Here is a 16,570-nt window from a genome sequence, read left to right as displayed (position 1 = left end):
TTTTAAATTAATTTAAATCGACCCGATTCAAAAAATGCTGAAATGTTGAGCTTTGTACTCTTAACGGAAAAATTTTCAGAAGAAATATGAGAAAAAATATTTAAAATCTGCGCTTCGTCCCGGTTTTTTCAAAAAGTTGCGAATTCGGTTAAATATGCAAGAAAAATGTTAGGAAGAAATTTTGAATTTCCTTTTTTTAAAAAAGAGGTAAATTGTACCTAAACTGCAGCTGATAAAAATACGATGTCGCACTTTTTATCCGTAGGACAGAACAAGAAAAGCGATTTACAAATAAGAAACAAATTTTATTGCTTTAGTAACATTAATATATACACACAAATATAAATTAGAAAATAGAATATTACAAAATATAACTTTAAGGATAATTTAATATCATATAATTACTTGAAACAATTTTACTTACACGGTTTATACTAACTTGTAGCAATAAATGAGAATAAATACTTGTACAAAAATAATAATAATCCTAATTTATCTTACAGAACTAATAATAACACTGCACATGTAGGCATTGTTGAAATAAAAATACAGAGATGACTGCATTAAAAAAGTCATAACAAGATTGTAATTACCACACAATATTACATAGCATTTAATTTTACAGTACGTTACAGTAGTAAAATCAATGCAAAGTTGTTTTCATTTAATATAAAAAATATGATTTGTGCACAACCATTAAAACTAAATTTGTTGTCACTGACAACACAATTTATTTGATGTAATCAGAGCGAAATAAAAATAAATGCTTAAAGAAAATTTCACACAATAAATAAAATATAAAAATAAACTCTTCTTTGACAACGTATTTGGTGTAGAAAGGACAAAATAAAAATACATAATAATAAAAACAAAATTTGGAATAAAGCTCTGATTGAAAATTTAGTCAATTTCCTATATACAATTATGTTATCATAAGACTTTTATAACAATTTTTTCATGTACACATACAGAGCAATTCTTACTATATTTTCTAGAAAAAAAGTCTGAAAAATATTACGATCCGCAATAGTAATAACAGTGTTTTATGGATTAAGTTTAGTGAATATGTTTAAATATTGCGCGATTACTCGAATGTAATCAACCTTACTGTCTTAATTACTAGGAATTTTACCACTAACAAAAATTAGGTACTCGTCACTGGTCTTTCTCGAGAAAATCCACGTATGAGAAACTAAATAATCAGTCTGTGACTTAACAAGCTTTCCAAACCTAGAAAAATTGCTCTTACACAATACATTTTAGAGATCAATAATTTCCTTTTCATTATTTCACGACGCACCCTGAGCTTCTTCACACACACGCACACACTTCAACAATATAAATAAAAATACCGCAAATAAAACCATAAACTATGAAAGTGAACACAATTTCTTGTCATCAACAAACGCAGCCTCCGCGCCGCCAGATGGCGCCACGAAGAAGCTGTGGAAAACACAATACATAAAAAGCTTAATAATAAGCCAATAAAAACCGTTGCACCAACGCAACCGACACACGATAAAATGCACCCACTCCTACATATTCGATACATATGCATATATACGATTGTCCTATAATGGGGGCCTTCATTTGACCACAAATGAATGCGTCTTTTATGTGACACATTTATCAAATTATGATCATCTTTCATAAAATATGGTGGTAATCACAGCTCACTTGACGGATACGGAACTTCGGTCTTGCACGTCACTAAATAACCTAACCTTAAAAATTTTTTGTACAGAGTGACCCCCTGTAACTTACTGGTTACTTGAAATATTACCATGCCGTTCGTATTGAAGCCCACAAACTAAAAAATTATTTTTGCTATTATACACAGGTTGGTAAACCATAGTTAATTTTTGCATTCTTTTTGCAACTTAGAAAAGTTAAGCGCAAAAAGTTGAATAACTTACTTTTTTCAAATGGAACACCATGTATTTGTTTTTCAATATTTTTATATAAGCTTCCTAATGATACGCGATTTGTGTAGAAAATTTTTACATCTTTCTTAAGGTTTTCAAGAAATATATTTATTTATTATTTCATTTTAAAGTCTTGAAGAGTGAAAAAACGAATTTTACTTAAATTTAACAAATTATCTTGTAAGAAAATACATTTTTTGACGATTGAATAACAGGAAAGAAAATAAATTTTTTTCTTCTTTTTTCAATTTTTTTATGTAAATCCATAAAATTATATGTTGACGGAACTTTCAAATATTGTACTTTTTATCAGATGTTAAAGGTGCAGTCTTTTCTTAGATTTGCAAGAAAAATAAAGGCAGTTAGACACGTTTGGATTCCAAAAAAAATATAATAGATTTTTGAAAACGTAAAAATCGTGGGTTTCACTTACGTTAAAAATTCAATATTGGTTAGAACCAACCTAAAATGTGCGATTTTTTTTTAAATGAGTTGTATTATTTAAATCGGGGCAACGATTGTAGATATTAAACTTTCGGAACTATTTAATTAAAGATTATATGGGCCTCCAGTTCAATTTTTTTGCATAGAACAACAAATAATTGTGAATATTTTCATTTTTCTTCATTTTTTTTCCACTCAGGTTTTACTATTTTATCAAACCGAGATATACAGACTGATCCAAAAGTAACGCACAAAACTCATACTTTGTTATTAGTCATTTATAAAAACAATCCTTGAACAGGTCGATTTTATTTTTTAAATGCTACATTTAGACGTTATAGTGACATTCATGTTGTAATCGTTTTTGAGTCGCGAATTCATTCTTATTATTATTTTTTTTAATGACAACTTACATTTTTGTTTACTGTTTTAGATAATACATATTTTTATCTTTCTAGTAATAAAAGAAAAATAATGAAAACAAAATAAAAAAATAAATTTCAAGAAATAAAAAACATATTGACAATTACGTGTAATGGGCTTTATGTTTTTGTTTTTGATATATTTTATAAGTGGCAATACTTTTATATATTTTATGTCCCAAATTATCATAAAAACATTTAATATGACACGTAAGCACAAAAAAGTAGAGAAAAAACCATTTTTCTTTGTCTTCTTTTTTTGATTTTTTTTTAATTTATTAAATTCTTTTTTACTTACCAGATAGATGTAAATGTACTGTACTATCTAAAACACTTATATGGAAAATTAAGTCGTCATTTAAAAAAGATATGCATTTTATGCGTTACTTTTGGTTCAGTCTGCAGTATGTCGGCATCAGAGTTATAAATGAAAAAAATAATTGTTTTATGCATAATGGAATTCGTAGATTCGCATTTGTTTTAATTATTTACCAAACTAATAAATATTTGTAATTTTTTGTATGTTTATATTTTGTACGTGTTATAGCAAAACATTTATTTTATGAATTTTTTTGAATAAAAAAATAATCAACTTCCTAAAATACTTACCCTTGACTTCATAGAAAAGAAAAAGATTTTTCTTAATTCTTTTATGTGAACCTGGTCAGGACTGAGTTATTTAACTTTTTGTGTTTTGGCACAACCTGTATGTTAACTAAAAAAAGTCGATTATTTGCAAGGTGTTCCAAATTTTTCTGTAGTAATTTTTCAAAAGTTCATCTTTTTTAATAACGAAAAGTTAAATAATTCCGAATTGAAAAGAGACAGATCTCTAATAATTTACACAAAGTTCAGTTATTTTTTCAGGTAGAGTACAATCATGCGAAAATATAGTGTCCCATTTAAAAAAAAAATAACTAATTCACCACCCTGTGTATAATTAGCATAATTTTAGTTTGTGAAATTTTACTCCATCTATCAATCAACAATGAACACAGGACGGCAATATTTCAAATAGCAGAACCGTGGGTCGCCCTGTATGTTGTTAGAAGTGTAAAATCGGGTCCCAATCCATCAAAGAGGCTGCGGTGATAACAAAATGCTTAAGAATTTAATAACAAAAACAAAACAAATTAAGTAATAAACTAGAACTAATTACTGACTGGTTCACCGTTTTCGGACTCGCTGTCAGAGTTGTTCGAACTCGATGAACCCTCATAATAACCAAACTTTTCATCAGGGTCGTAATAAATCTCAGCGCCTGGAAAAATATATCGGCTCGGTTTGACAAGATAGAACGATTTCGGTGGCAATCGTTCCGCAAGGCTTTTCTTGATTTTCGGTTGCCAGAAACCTTTCAGATCTGAAGTGTTTGTTGTACTTTCCAAATATGTATTCGTCTTGTTCGCTTCATCATTCGATATGTTTGTAAATTGAGGATCACTAGCAGTGTTAGTGTTTGTGTTGTATTCGCCCAAATCCGGGTTTTCATCCGATGTGTCGTCGTATTTCGTCTCCAAATCGGTGAAATTCGAATTGTCTCCGATGCCGGAATCCCGCGCAGAATCCACTGACATGTGGCGTTCTTTGACCGATTTTAAATCTAATGAATTGACAAGGTCCGAATCCAGCAAGGATTGCTTATTAATAATTGACGTTTGTTTGTTGCAACTACATTCAAGGGTTAACTCTTCGTCTTTTTCTACTGTTGAGGAACTACTACATTTTGTACTGCATAAACACGGGCTAGCTTTCTCTAAGTTATCATCTGTACAATTTGGCTCGGTTTGACTTTTAACACAAGGAGGAGTCATGTCGAAACTCGGCTCTTGCAATGGAAGCAAATGCGAGGCTTCTTCCAACATGTTGTCGTCGAAAACGCCTTCCTTCCAAACACCGCCAAACCTAAACATTACCAATTTTGAAAAAAAAAATTAACCATAGAATAAGATACAATGTGTTTTTTAATGATTCGCATCTAGTCGTCTGTGAATTTCTTATGTAAAATCAGAAAATGCCGCTTCATATAACTAATGATACGCCTTTAAACATCGAATATTATCATTCTCCATTTATTAAGTCTCCAATTCGGAAATAAGCTTCAATGATAAAAGTGTTTTCTTGCACAATGTAACAATTTAGTTGAATTTTAACGAAATTTTCAAAAGAAATAATTGAATTTCTCAACTGACAGAAGTGACATTTATTGACACAGGATTTAATTGAGCAGAGCGGCACATTTTTTTTTTACATGTAAACCAATTTCAAAGTTAACTAGATGAAAATCATTTAAAAACACAGTGTATAAAAACGTGTAATCACTAAAGATCTAAAGTGAAATTTTAATGTTCGATCAGTGTGAGATGGATAAAGAGCCACGATTCTTTATTTAATTAATTAAATCAAAATATAAGTTGCAAAAAACATCAATCCAAGCAAGAGATAGAAATTCTGGTACGAACTACGTAGCGGTGAGTGAAGAAACAAACGACTGCCTGTATTTTTCTGTAACCAATCTACAATACTTCGTATTTTATGCTATTTTAAAATACTGTCACCAACATTAAGGAGAAGAAATAGATTATTATATTTACTCGCTTAAGCTAGCGCGTTAATAAATTTGTTAAAATAAAATCAAATTTAGGCTGACTTTAAAACTTTAGGATTCTCTTTACTCATAATGTTTTGACTGTTCAGATTTTCTGAATGATTAAAGTTTCACAAACCATATCTAGTTGTCGAATTTATAACTTTTGTGTCATATTGTTAAAAAAAGGATAACTTACCAAAAAAATTATTAAAACTGGGAAAGATTGTTTGACATGAAGTTGTTTCTTAATTAAATTTAATAAATTGATGTGGTACGTAGGTAATTAAAAAATTGGAGATATTAGTTTTCTTCAATCTAGTGTGCTATAGTTACACACCAATAAATAATAACTTTTTATAATTCAAAATAATTCATTATTTCTCTTTTGTTTTTTGTTAGTTTTGTTTTTTTATTGGTGCGCCATAATACAAGTTATAATAAAATAAGAAACATACTAAAAATAAAACTTATAATAGATTATTGAAATTACAGCGAAAATATTCCTCAAAATCATATAGACAGTTAAAAACAATTACACTACACAGTTACACAGTTAACAACACTTTAAGGTTTCTTTTAAAACTACATACAAGTAAATTACAAAAACTAGTTGGCAACATATAAAATTAAATGCAAAAGTATCTTAGTCCAGTTTAGTTTCTTTTTAAACTATTGAATTTTGTAATAAGCTTGTTACTAATACGAGTACTGTTAAGCATGATTTTCAAAATGGTATTGAAAAATTTGGGTATTTAGTATCACATAAACCATTGTCCTACTCAAATTATTGTTCTAGCAGACCAATTTTAACCTTTATTAAGTTAATATGTTAATTTACTGCCAATTTAGTACAACTTTAAAAATTTAAGTCCTCTCTAGCGTATGAACAAAAAATTTCCAAATAACAAACTAAAAAACGATCAAAAGCAGACAACAACATTAACAAGGCCTACAAAATTAGGAAAGCAACTGTGTATCTACAATACATATCAAAAAAAAAAATTTTTTTAAGAAAACGCTAAAAGCCAGTTTATTTTAATAGCAATCAAAGTTTAATTTGGAATTAATTTGACGGTTGTCAAATGACAACTTATTTCGAATTACGAGGACTTTAATTCTGTATTAAATTTTTACTCGCTTTCTGTAAACAAATTTTTTTCTTAAAGTTTTTTTTTATATTTGTGGAAACAGTATGTATGGTAGCGCTCAGCTCCATTTGCGTGTGCGTCATCTGACATTTCTGTCACTACGTTTACATAGCAGGGGCATAGCGGTGACAAACTATCAAATATTTTTTGAGGTTACGAAGTGTTTAAATTATGAGTTGTTACAAAAAATACAGATTCACAAAACAAGAACTAATAAACGCAGAATCAAAAACCTAACGAAACGCAAATCACAAAACACAATAAACGAACGAAAAGAAAATACTTGCGATTAACACCGATAACACTTTCGACAACCATGCGATGACGTCTATAATTTACTGTCAATGTCAGTTTGACAAATTCGTGACACTTGATGGTGTTGTCGAAGTGCATATGTAAATTAATGTTCAAGGATACCACCCTTAGATACCCCTTAGTTGTTTAAATTTGCATTGTTTTTGATAATTTTTTTACAGTTTTGTGTTGGTAATGAAAAAATGAAATTGATGACGCACACGCAAACCGAGCTGACCGCCACTATAGCACCCTCTACTTTTTGTAACATTATTAAGAAGATGGCAAAAATCTTAGCTAATCCTGGTAAAATAAAAAATGTCGATTCGTTTTTGAATTTGGGAAGTATATTTTTGAAATTTGTGTTCCTCATAGTTTTTGATTTTAAGCACATTTTAAGACAATTTTATTTATACAAAAAATATGTCATTCGAGTTGCGAGGTGGGAGTTCAAAACCAATTTAAAATGTGTTTGCTTTCATACCCTTGTCCTCGTAGTTTTGAACAAAATTTTGAAACGTGGAAAGAAAACCTTATCCATCCGTTGTAAAAAAATCTATCGATCCATTTATGAATTAGAGGTAGTTTTATCTTAAAAGCCGAAAGATTTACATAGAAATTTCCCCTCACGACCTCAATCAACCTGTTTTTTGTTTAAATTAAATTAGCATTAAATTAAAGACCTATAAGACTCAGAAATAAAACCACCCCTAACACAAAAATAAATCGAAAAAATTGATTTTATTTTTTAGTTAAATAAGGTTTTCTCCCAACTTAGCAAAATATTGCAAAAAGTAAAGGGTACTATTTAAATTTCAATGTAATGATGGCTGATATACTTTTGTTTAAATTAAATCGCCTTAAAAATCAAAGTATTGGGCCCAAAAATTTAAAAAATACCATCCCTAACTCAAAAACAAATCGACAATTTTTTTTCCTTTCACAGTTCAAGAAACCTTAAGTGTTATTAAAATTTCCATTAAGTGTGGCTAACTATAAAAATGGGATAAAGCCAAAAATGTAACAAATGTTCTCTTCGCAATGCTAATTAACGTGTTTTTACTTCAAAATTATTGATCCCATATCATGAGAAGTTTTCAAATGAGAGCGCTTTAAGAGAATGTTGAATAAGTTAACTGAAATAAACTGATCGAAAAAAGTTAGAGATATTATTACATTTTAAAGAAAATATGCATAATCATAAAATATGACACGTGTTTTCTACATTTTTTATTTTATCATTTATAGTTGCACCGGTTTTATTTATCTTCCACTAAAAAAATTTCACCCTTAGAAACGGATTGCCTCGAAATGCAGACTGAAATACCAATAATCCCAACTTTGTCGAACAGTTGAGTTGAAGCTAAGAAACTTTGTAAGTAATAATTTAAAGAAAATTCAACTCTCATCTTAAAATTTTATCGATTAATTAATTAATAATGATCTCGGAAGCAAATTTTTTTAATTATTTAATCTCTTACCCGCACACAAAACCCGATCGCTAAGATTACACTCGCTCAAGTAAATTCAACCAAAATTTAAACTACTTACAAATGGCACAAGTGGTTGATGATGACGTCGCAATCTCCCAACAGCTCCACATCGAAATGGCAATGCGGTAAAGGCTCCCGATTGATCAGAATTTGTGGAACGTGAGGAGGCAACGAGCTGGGAATCAGGGCAACAGGTCGCACCTTCAACGAACTTCCAATAACCAAAAGCAAATCGCACTCTGTCTTGTCTTGAGCCATCGCTTCGTGGAATGTATCTGGAAGTCCCTCGCCAAAGAACACAATGTCTGGTTTCATGATTCCCGAAGACACAAGTTGTCTATAATCTATTTCCTCACTGTTTTCTTTATGTTCTTCTATACAAGGAACGGAAGTTTTTCCCGGATGACATTTTTCACAAAGTGGAATTTGCTGCGCTAAAACTATCTCTCTGATAGCATCAGCGGTGACTTTGTGGCCACATTTTGTGCAAGTGGCGGTTGCGAATGAACCGTGACATTCGATCACTTTTTCTATGTTTGCAACTTTTTCGAGTGTGTCAATGTTTTGGGTGTAGTTACGCAAGAGTTTGCCGTAGTTTTCCAACATTTTTATAAATCTGGAAACAAACAGATACTTGAAAAAACTCGAAAATTAAGTTAATCCTCTACTTAAAGCTAGTAAAATTGAAGTCTCACAAAGTAAAACAAAAAAAAAACAGTGACAAAACAAATGTAGAATAATAATCAAAACAATAAAATACTAGTAAAGTTTTTACTACGAAATCTATTCGTGACCTATTTGAACAAGATTTCAGCTAATTCCAAGTCGTTTTAGTTAATTCTGGGTTCAACACTCAGCTAAATCAAAATATTTTTCCAAAATAAAAGTAAATCAGAAGATCATTTTGTGTAATAGAAATTCAATTCAATTCAATTCAATTCAATTCACGAGATTCAGTCCTAACAAGCTAAAAATCGTCGTTTTAACATAAAAATTGCGCTATCTCAAATAATTCCGAGAGATTTTATTTTACCATTTTTTATATCAAAAACGTACTTAGTACATAATTTGAAAAAGATTTACTGACTTTATTTATCTTCGCTTTGAATAAAAAACAGCATAAGTTCAGTGAGAAAACTACAGTTTTTGGTGAGAAAAATGTAATTTTAGCAAATTCTGAAGAATTTTGCTCATTTTGAACCAGAAACTTACTCAATTTAAGGCATTTTGTCGAAACAAGTTATCGCTTATATCAAAATAAACTACTTTAACAATCAATGATATTTGGCTCATTTTTATTACTTTGGTTACTAAAAAAAGTTAAATAAAATCGTCAGTTTGAGCAAATTAACGAATTGCCAGAGATTTAGACCGGCATTCTTTTAATTAGAAAAGAATTTACTTAAATAAAAATGTTGTAACTTCTTAGACTGAGGTTGATAAATAAAAACGTCCTGATTAACCTGTATTTAATGGCAAAATTCCATTTTCTTCAGATTTAAAAAGAACAACGCAACAAGTTCAGAGAATTTCGAGCACTTTTTAAACAGATACTAAGCCAAGTTCATGAAATTTTGCCAAAACAAACCAGCTCTCCATAATTATGAGTGGAAACAATGGTATTTCGGCAAACTTTAAGCTCAATTCTTGGGCATGTCAAGTCATTTAGTTGTAATTTGAGCCAAAAACATAATTTACCAAAATATTTTGGCGACGGAAACCAAAACATTGTCGTGTTAAGACAAAATAACGCTATATCTAATAAAAAGATGTTTTAAAATGTCTAAACAAAAAACACTCTATTATTATATAATTTCAATTTATTCACGAAATTAGTTGAAAAAAATAAAGATACTTTTTGGCTTACTATAACAGAGGACTAACTGAAAGATTAAGCTCGTTCTTGTACCAGAAACTCACTTATTCGGAAAAAAAATTATAAATCGAATAAATCAGCCAAAAAATTGCTGTTTTGGGCCAGAAAAATGCTAATTCAACCTCTTCCAGGCTGTTGAACTCATTTTAAAACAAGTTTTCTTCTAAAAATTTCCACGAAATTGAAAACAGACCAAGAAACCGGTAGATAATATTTTTTTATTCTATTATTCAGAAACTCACTTAATTCAAGAAATTTTGGCGAAATCTGACAGACAATATTCAGTTTAGGTCAGAATAATGATATTTCCGCCAATTCCAAACAATTTAGACAAATTTTCCTCTGAAAATTTCCGATAAATTGAGAGCAATCCCTATGGTATGTGTGTATCGGAGTAATTTATTATTCAAAAAAAAAACTCTGTTCAATATTGAACAGAAAATCTGTTTTAAATAAAACTTATGTAGATAAACACTTTCATTGCACAACAGATGGAAACCGTGATAAAAACTTCCTTGATTTCCGAAAAGTTGGAAATAGAAAGTTCGTAAATTTTGATTATAAAAATAAGAAAGCAAAATTTCGCCTTTTGTGAAACTGTTTAAAACATACAATTAACCGTATTTTTGTGGTATCTTGCCCACTTTTGCACCAGAAACTCACTTAGTTCAAAAAAATTGGCTAAATCTGCCCAATATTTGTTTTAAGTCAAAATAATGATACTTCAGACAATTTAAAAAATTGAACTCATTTTAAAACAAGTTTTCCTCTAATATGCCCAAAAACTTGGAAAACAGTCGCTGTAGTATGTGAGTAATGGATTCATTTATAAGTTTATTACTCAAAAAAAAATAACAGCAAAATATTTTAGGTGAAAATAATACTATTGATGCAAATTTTGAAGCATTAGCTCAATTTTGCACCATAAGCTCAATTAAAAATACTTGCTTTGAGACAGAGTAAGATTATTTCAGCCGCTTCCGAGCAATCTATGTCGTTTTCGAATAAAAAAAACTCCCTGAATTCAAGAGATTGGCAGAAACAAGTTGAAAAATTCATAGCCTTACTATAATAATACTATTACAGCCAATTCCAAATGACTTTGTTTATTTTTGTTTTGAAAACACTTATAAGCCCAAAGATCTCAGATTGGATCACAATTACGCTATTTCATCTTATGCTAACATGTCTTTAAACAAATAAAATTTAAATTTTAAATAAAAACTTATGCAATTAAACTCAAAAGAATCCCGGTAAAATGACATATATTGTAATTTCATAAAAATAATTTCGCTGTTATTTTCAGAACATTAGGAAGCTTACTATACGTATGAAAGCAAAGTTTTATCTGTTTATCTGTTTTGAAAATGTTTCAAAAATACATTTAGCAACGGTGAAATCAGTTGTACGTTTTGTTTTAGTTTAGACATTAATTCATAAATCACTTGCCTCAAACCAAATAAGTATTTAAATCACTGGTTAAAATAGTAAAAAAGTCATCTTTTTTAAACAAATTCCAGAGTAATAATATGATTCTGGCAATAAAATACTACACGTACGTTCCACAATTGAGGTAAGAAATTGGACAAACTGGTAAAAAATTAATAATTTAAAATATTATTTTCAAATCATTACCTGTGACAAGGACTTGGCGTGAATTTTCCTGGATATATATCTCGTGCGAATTTGAAGAAGGGCCGAGGGTCTTGACTGAAATAGCTGATATCAAACATTGCTTGCGGGTCTGGAAGATCTGGAAAATCTATCGCCAGTCGAACGTAAATCCCATCACGTGATCGAAAGTCTGGAATTCCACACGAAACAGACACTCCAGCGCCGGTTAAAACTATTATATTTTGTGCTCCTAAACCAAACTTCCGTCAAAAAACACCACTCATTTATGAATTAAATGACAAACCTTTAACCAATCGAACTACATCGTCCAAAGTATTAACATGTCGCAATTTGTTCCGTCGTGGCGGCTCGGCCAACATGTTTATAATTAATTTCCAGAGAGTTATTTCGTCTACATATTGCGGCACTTGATCCAGATCCACACCCAGATCGCTCAGCAGCGTTCGGGGATTCACGCCGTTTTGCATCTGTTTTTGAATCTGTTGCGGAAAATTATTTATTAGTTATTTATTATACAAGACGATAAAGAGTTTGTGTATTTGCAAAAAAAAAATTACAGTGCTATTAGATTTACTCAACAGAGTTGATAAAGAAATAGTTTAACAGCTACTACAGAAAAAAAAGATTGTTTATGGTAATTATATCGTACCCAAATCATGCTGCCAGCCATTGGTTTCCAATCTTGTCCAGAGAGGTCCGAAAGACCGCTTATTTCGCTAACTGTGGAGGCATTGTCATCGTCGGCTTCGATACTGTCCTGAGATGTGTCCGCTTGATCTGTTCGGGATGGTGTTAGAAATATTTCGGAAAGACTGGATAAACTCTCTGGGACATCGCCGGGGTCAGTGTGAGGTGAGGTCTGGTGTGAAGAAGTTGGAATTGATTCTAACGTGGATGCTTCATAACCGGAATCGCAATCAGGTGATATTCCTATCAAAAAAAAATGACGTTTACAATCCCATCGCTCAATTTTTTTATTTAATTTCGTTCTAAATGCTTTTGTCCGCTTAGTTTTTGTACGTAATGCATGTATTGTCGATTGTTTTACAGTCCCTATTATGAAAAACATGTTGGTTTTTTACTTTTCAGCCCAATATGTTATATCTTTTTTATTTTTAAAAAATGACATTAAAAAAAATAGTTACTGATTGATAATAATTAATAATCCATTTTCGTAAAAAAAAACAAAAAAAATAATGGTTTTTTTCATCCTGAAATGACTTTCAGGCAAAAGTGAGTATTCGATACCATTGTACTTTTTTTTTGGTTGGGATTTTCCAATTTTTACACACTTATAAATAACTTCCGCATGTCTAATCTTCTAGGGGAAAACTAAAATCGAATGAGTTTTACCAATCTCTAATCATATAACTTACTATGTATTTTATTTATCTGGTTTTCTAGCCTTACTAAATCATGAACATACAAAAAATTCTTGATATTCATTTGCTCTCCAATTTAAAAGTCAGGAAAAGTATTAGGTACGGGGTGGATTTGATAGTATTCCATACATTTTAGGGGTAATAGTAAAGCTCAAAAGAAGTTAAAATAACTCAACTTGCCTCATAGTTATAGTTTCTGAGATATAAATAATGCAGCCTCCACTTTAGTATCAAAATACTCGTCAAAAAATGCAATGTAAACGAAGTTTGCGTCTTTTGATTACTTTACTCCGAAATTGCCATGGCTAATAGTCGGTAACATTTGAGAAAATGAAATTCGATAAAGTAAAAAAATATAAAAAAAATTTAACATTATTTATTTATTTTTTGTGGAGTCATAACAAAATTAACAAAATATGCTTAAAGGAATGATAATATATTTTAAAGAACTTACTTCAAAGATCAGATTTTTTACAATTTTCATTGGTAAAGTTTGGGGGTGTCCCATAAATTTATATAAATAGTCCCATAAATAGTGTCAAATTCACCCTGTATGTTTAAAATCTATATTTCCTATTTTTTTGAATTTTAAAGTAAGAAATTAGTGATTTTAATGGTTATAAGGCCAATCTTACCAACCCTAGTGTCGTCTGAGTTATTTGTGTAAATATTAAGTTAACATTGTAGTGTTTATGTAACTGCATAATTTACACTTGTCATTTCACTGTAGTAGTCTTTTTTCTTGGAGTAAATTTAAATTAAATTTAAGAAAATTATATAAGGTCCATAAAAATCCCAAATGAAGAAAATTACAAACATAGGTAACGTGTAATTTTTCTAGGAAAAAAAAATAAATTCTAATTCACTAAGATCAGGTCAGACACAATATTTGTAGATTTTTCACTACTTTAAAGTTGAAGTTCCTCTCCCACAGGTGATCCATCGTATCAACACTTTACTTATCGAATGTTTATCATAGTATCTCATGTTACAAGAGTTTTAACTTAGTCTGCGTCTTGAGAATTTTGAAATACGCTTTTTGAAATTGATTTTTTTTTTGTAATTTCAATAAATCCATAAATCTGTCTCTTTTGGGGTGATATTATAGGTGTGTTACCTTTGCACGATTTCGCAGTTTCCAAGAAAAAATGTTCAATAAGGTTCTGCCCACATCGACTTACGTCTAAAAATAACTAATTAAACTGAAGAAATTCCCTGAATTACAACAATAAATTAGAAATACAAATTATTGCTTTATTTGTTTTTCTCTAAAAGAATTTTACATCCTTCCAGCATAAATTTTTACCAACAATACCTAACTTAATCTTTTAGCATATATTACATCATTTGTAATATTTGAATCGATTTGTAGTCTGTAGATTTTTTTTTCAATACATGCGATACTACGTATTAATACTTCCAGATCATAAATTTTATTATATTTGTCTCCAAAAATTTCAAATATTTGAGAAGAAAAAATTAATACAAATCACTTTTCCACTCATCTTTCGTTCAAAAAAGATAAACTTTCTTGAAGAATTCACACTGCATCCTTTTTGTTTGCATTAAATTGCATAATAATATGATAGTGTGTACACTGCACAGACCTTAAGATGTGAACTGATCTTAAAGCAAAATGTCAAAAACTGCTTTTTTTAGAAAAATCGAGTCAAATTATTTTAAAATGTGATTTCTTACTTATTAGACGGTGAATAATTTTGCCACAATAAATTATTCAAAAAAAAAAATGTAAAACAAAGGTGTTTGATAAGACTACAAAGAGCTTTCCTATTTAAATTTGGGAAAAAAACTATCAGTCAAAAATTCATTTTTTCACTAAAAACCACCTTTTTTCAAATTGACATCTCTTCTCTTCACATTTGACCACTAATGAAATTTAGCTTCGAGTGCAAGTGCAAGAAGTATTTTAAAATAAAAATTAAGAAAAAATAGAAGATCAAATTCAGAAATTTTATAAACATTAAGATGAAACTAAAAAACTATTTGATTTTTATTATATTCTAATTAAAAAATTACAAAAAAACTAGAGCTCTAACTTTAACAGAAATAAAAAAAATCCTGAATTAAAAAAAATTATTTCACTTGATGTCATTCATCTGTTTTTTTTTTAGAAAAATCGAATTAAAATATTTTAAAATGTGATTTTATACTTATTACCACAAATAACTTGTTTAATAAAAACGTTTATTTTTAAAAAAACCTGAAAAAAAATTCCTAAACACTGACTAATCCTGAATTTATAAAAATACCAATAAATAAATTGTACAAAAAAACAAATGTAAAACAAAATATTTCATGAGACTATGAAGAGCTTACCTAAATCTAAATTTCGGAAAAAAACTAGATATAAAAATTATTTTTTTCCTAAAACCATTTTTTTTAATTAACATCCCTCCTCTTAGCTTAGACTATACATTAAAAATTAAGAAAAAATAGCAGATCTGAAGCAGTCAAATTCAGAAATTTTATAAACATCAAGATAAAACTAAAACGTATTTGATTTTTATTACATTCAAGGCAAGTTCTCAAATTCAAAGAATATAAAATTAAGACAAAAAACATGAGTGAATTTATATAAAAAAATGCTCACTAAAAAAAAACAAGTTCTTTAAGAATTCCCCCACGTGATGAATTGATGCTACCTTAGATTTTCCATTTATCACCATAATTTAATCAACAGATTTGAAAATGTTCCATGCAACACGCGGTTTTGACATAAAAACATAAACTTAACCTCTTTTGCAAACAAGTCAGTCGTAAACTGTCAGTAGTATTCCACCTTTTTTTTCCGACTATTTTTATAGTTTTTGTCCGAAATGGAATATTTTCCACAAGCTTTATGCACAATACCACCAAAAATACACCAAACATAACCCTGACAGAACTCAACTGAAACAAGGTAAATAAAACCACTAAATTTAAAAAAATCATTAAAATTTTATTTCTAATATTTTCAAATATAACTTAACAAAGAAAAACGACTATGTGAAGCGAAACGAACGACAAGCACCCGTTCTGAGTCAAAAATGAATCAACCGCAAATTTTACAAGTTCATCAGTCATTTCGATCCTAGCACCACGCCTACAAAATGTCTGCTAAATCGCCTTTGTTCTCGTCGCCATATTGGATGAGAAATTTTCCCTAAACAAGCAAACATATTTTAGAAATTTTACCTTCGGGGATGTCAATCGGGCCGCCAGCTGATGTGGAATAACTAGAAAAATCGCCCCCATTGCACAATTCACCTATATTCGACTCTCTTAGGTCGAGTTTAATTCGTTTCGCACTGGATTCGTGTTCAGCAACGTCAGGATAGGTATCCATCTTTGACACGAATAA

At 29.7% G+C, this 16,570-nt stretch overlaps 1 protein-coding gene across 1 annotated transcript; it reads right to left on the bottom strand.

Moving 5' to 3' along the window:
* Window positions 1–284: 284 nt before the first annotated feature.
* On the bottom strand, window positions 285–16,555 carry Sirt1 (Sirtuin 1). Its single transcript, XM_008193068.3, has 6 exons — window positions 16,405–16,555; window positions 12,477–12,757; window positions 12,111–12,306; window positions 11,828–12,056; window positions 8,375–8,932; window positions 285–4,696 (listed from the first exon to the last, which is right to left on the bottom strand). Exons 1-6 carry the CDS (start codon window positions 16,553–16,555, stop codon window positions 3,943–3,945), a joined length of 2,169 nt encoding a protein of 722 aa, XP_008191290.2. The 3' UTR covers window positions 285–3,942.
* Between the last annotated feature and the right edge of the window lie 15 nt (window positions 16,556–16,570).

Source organism: Tribolium castaneum, chromosome 1, assembly GCF_031307605.1.
Source record: "Tribolium castaneum strain GA2 chromosome 1, icTriCast1.1, whole genome shotgun sequence".
Classification (NCBI taxonomy): Eukaryota; Metazoa; Arthropoda; class Insecta; order Coleoptera; family Tenebrionidae; genus Tribolium; species Tribolium castaneum.
The sequence above is the reverse complement of the archived record's forward strand: the minus strand, read 5'-3'. Positions and strand labels throughout refer to the sequence as shown.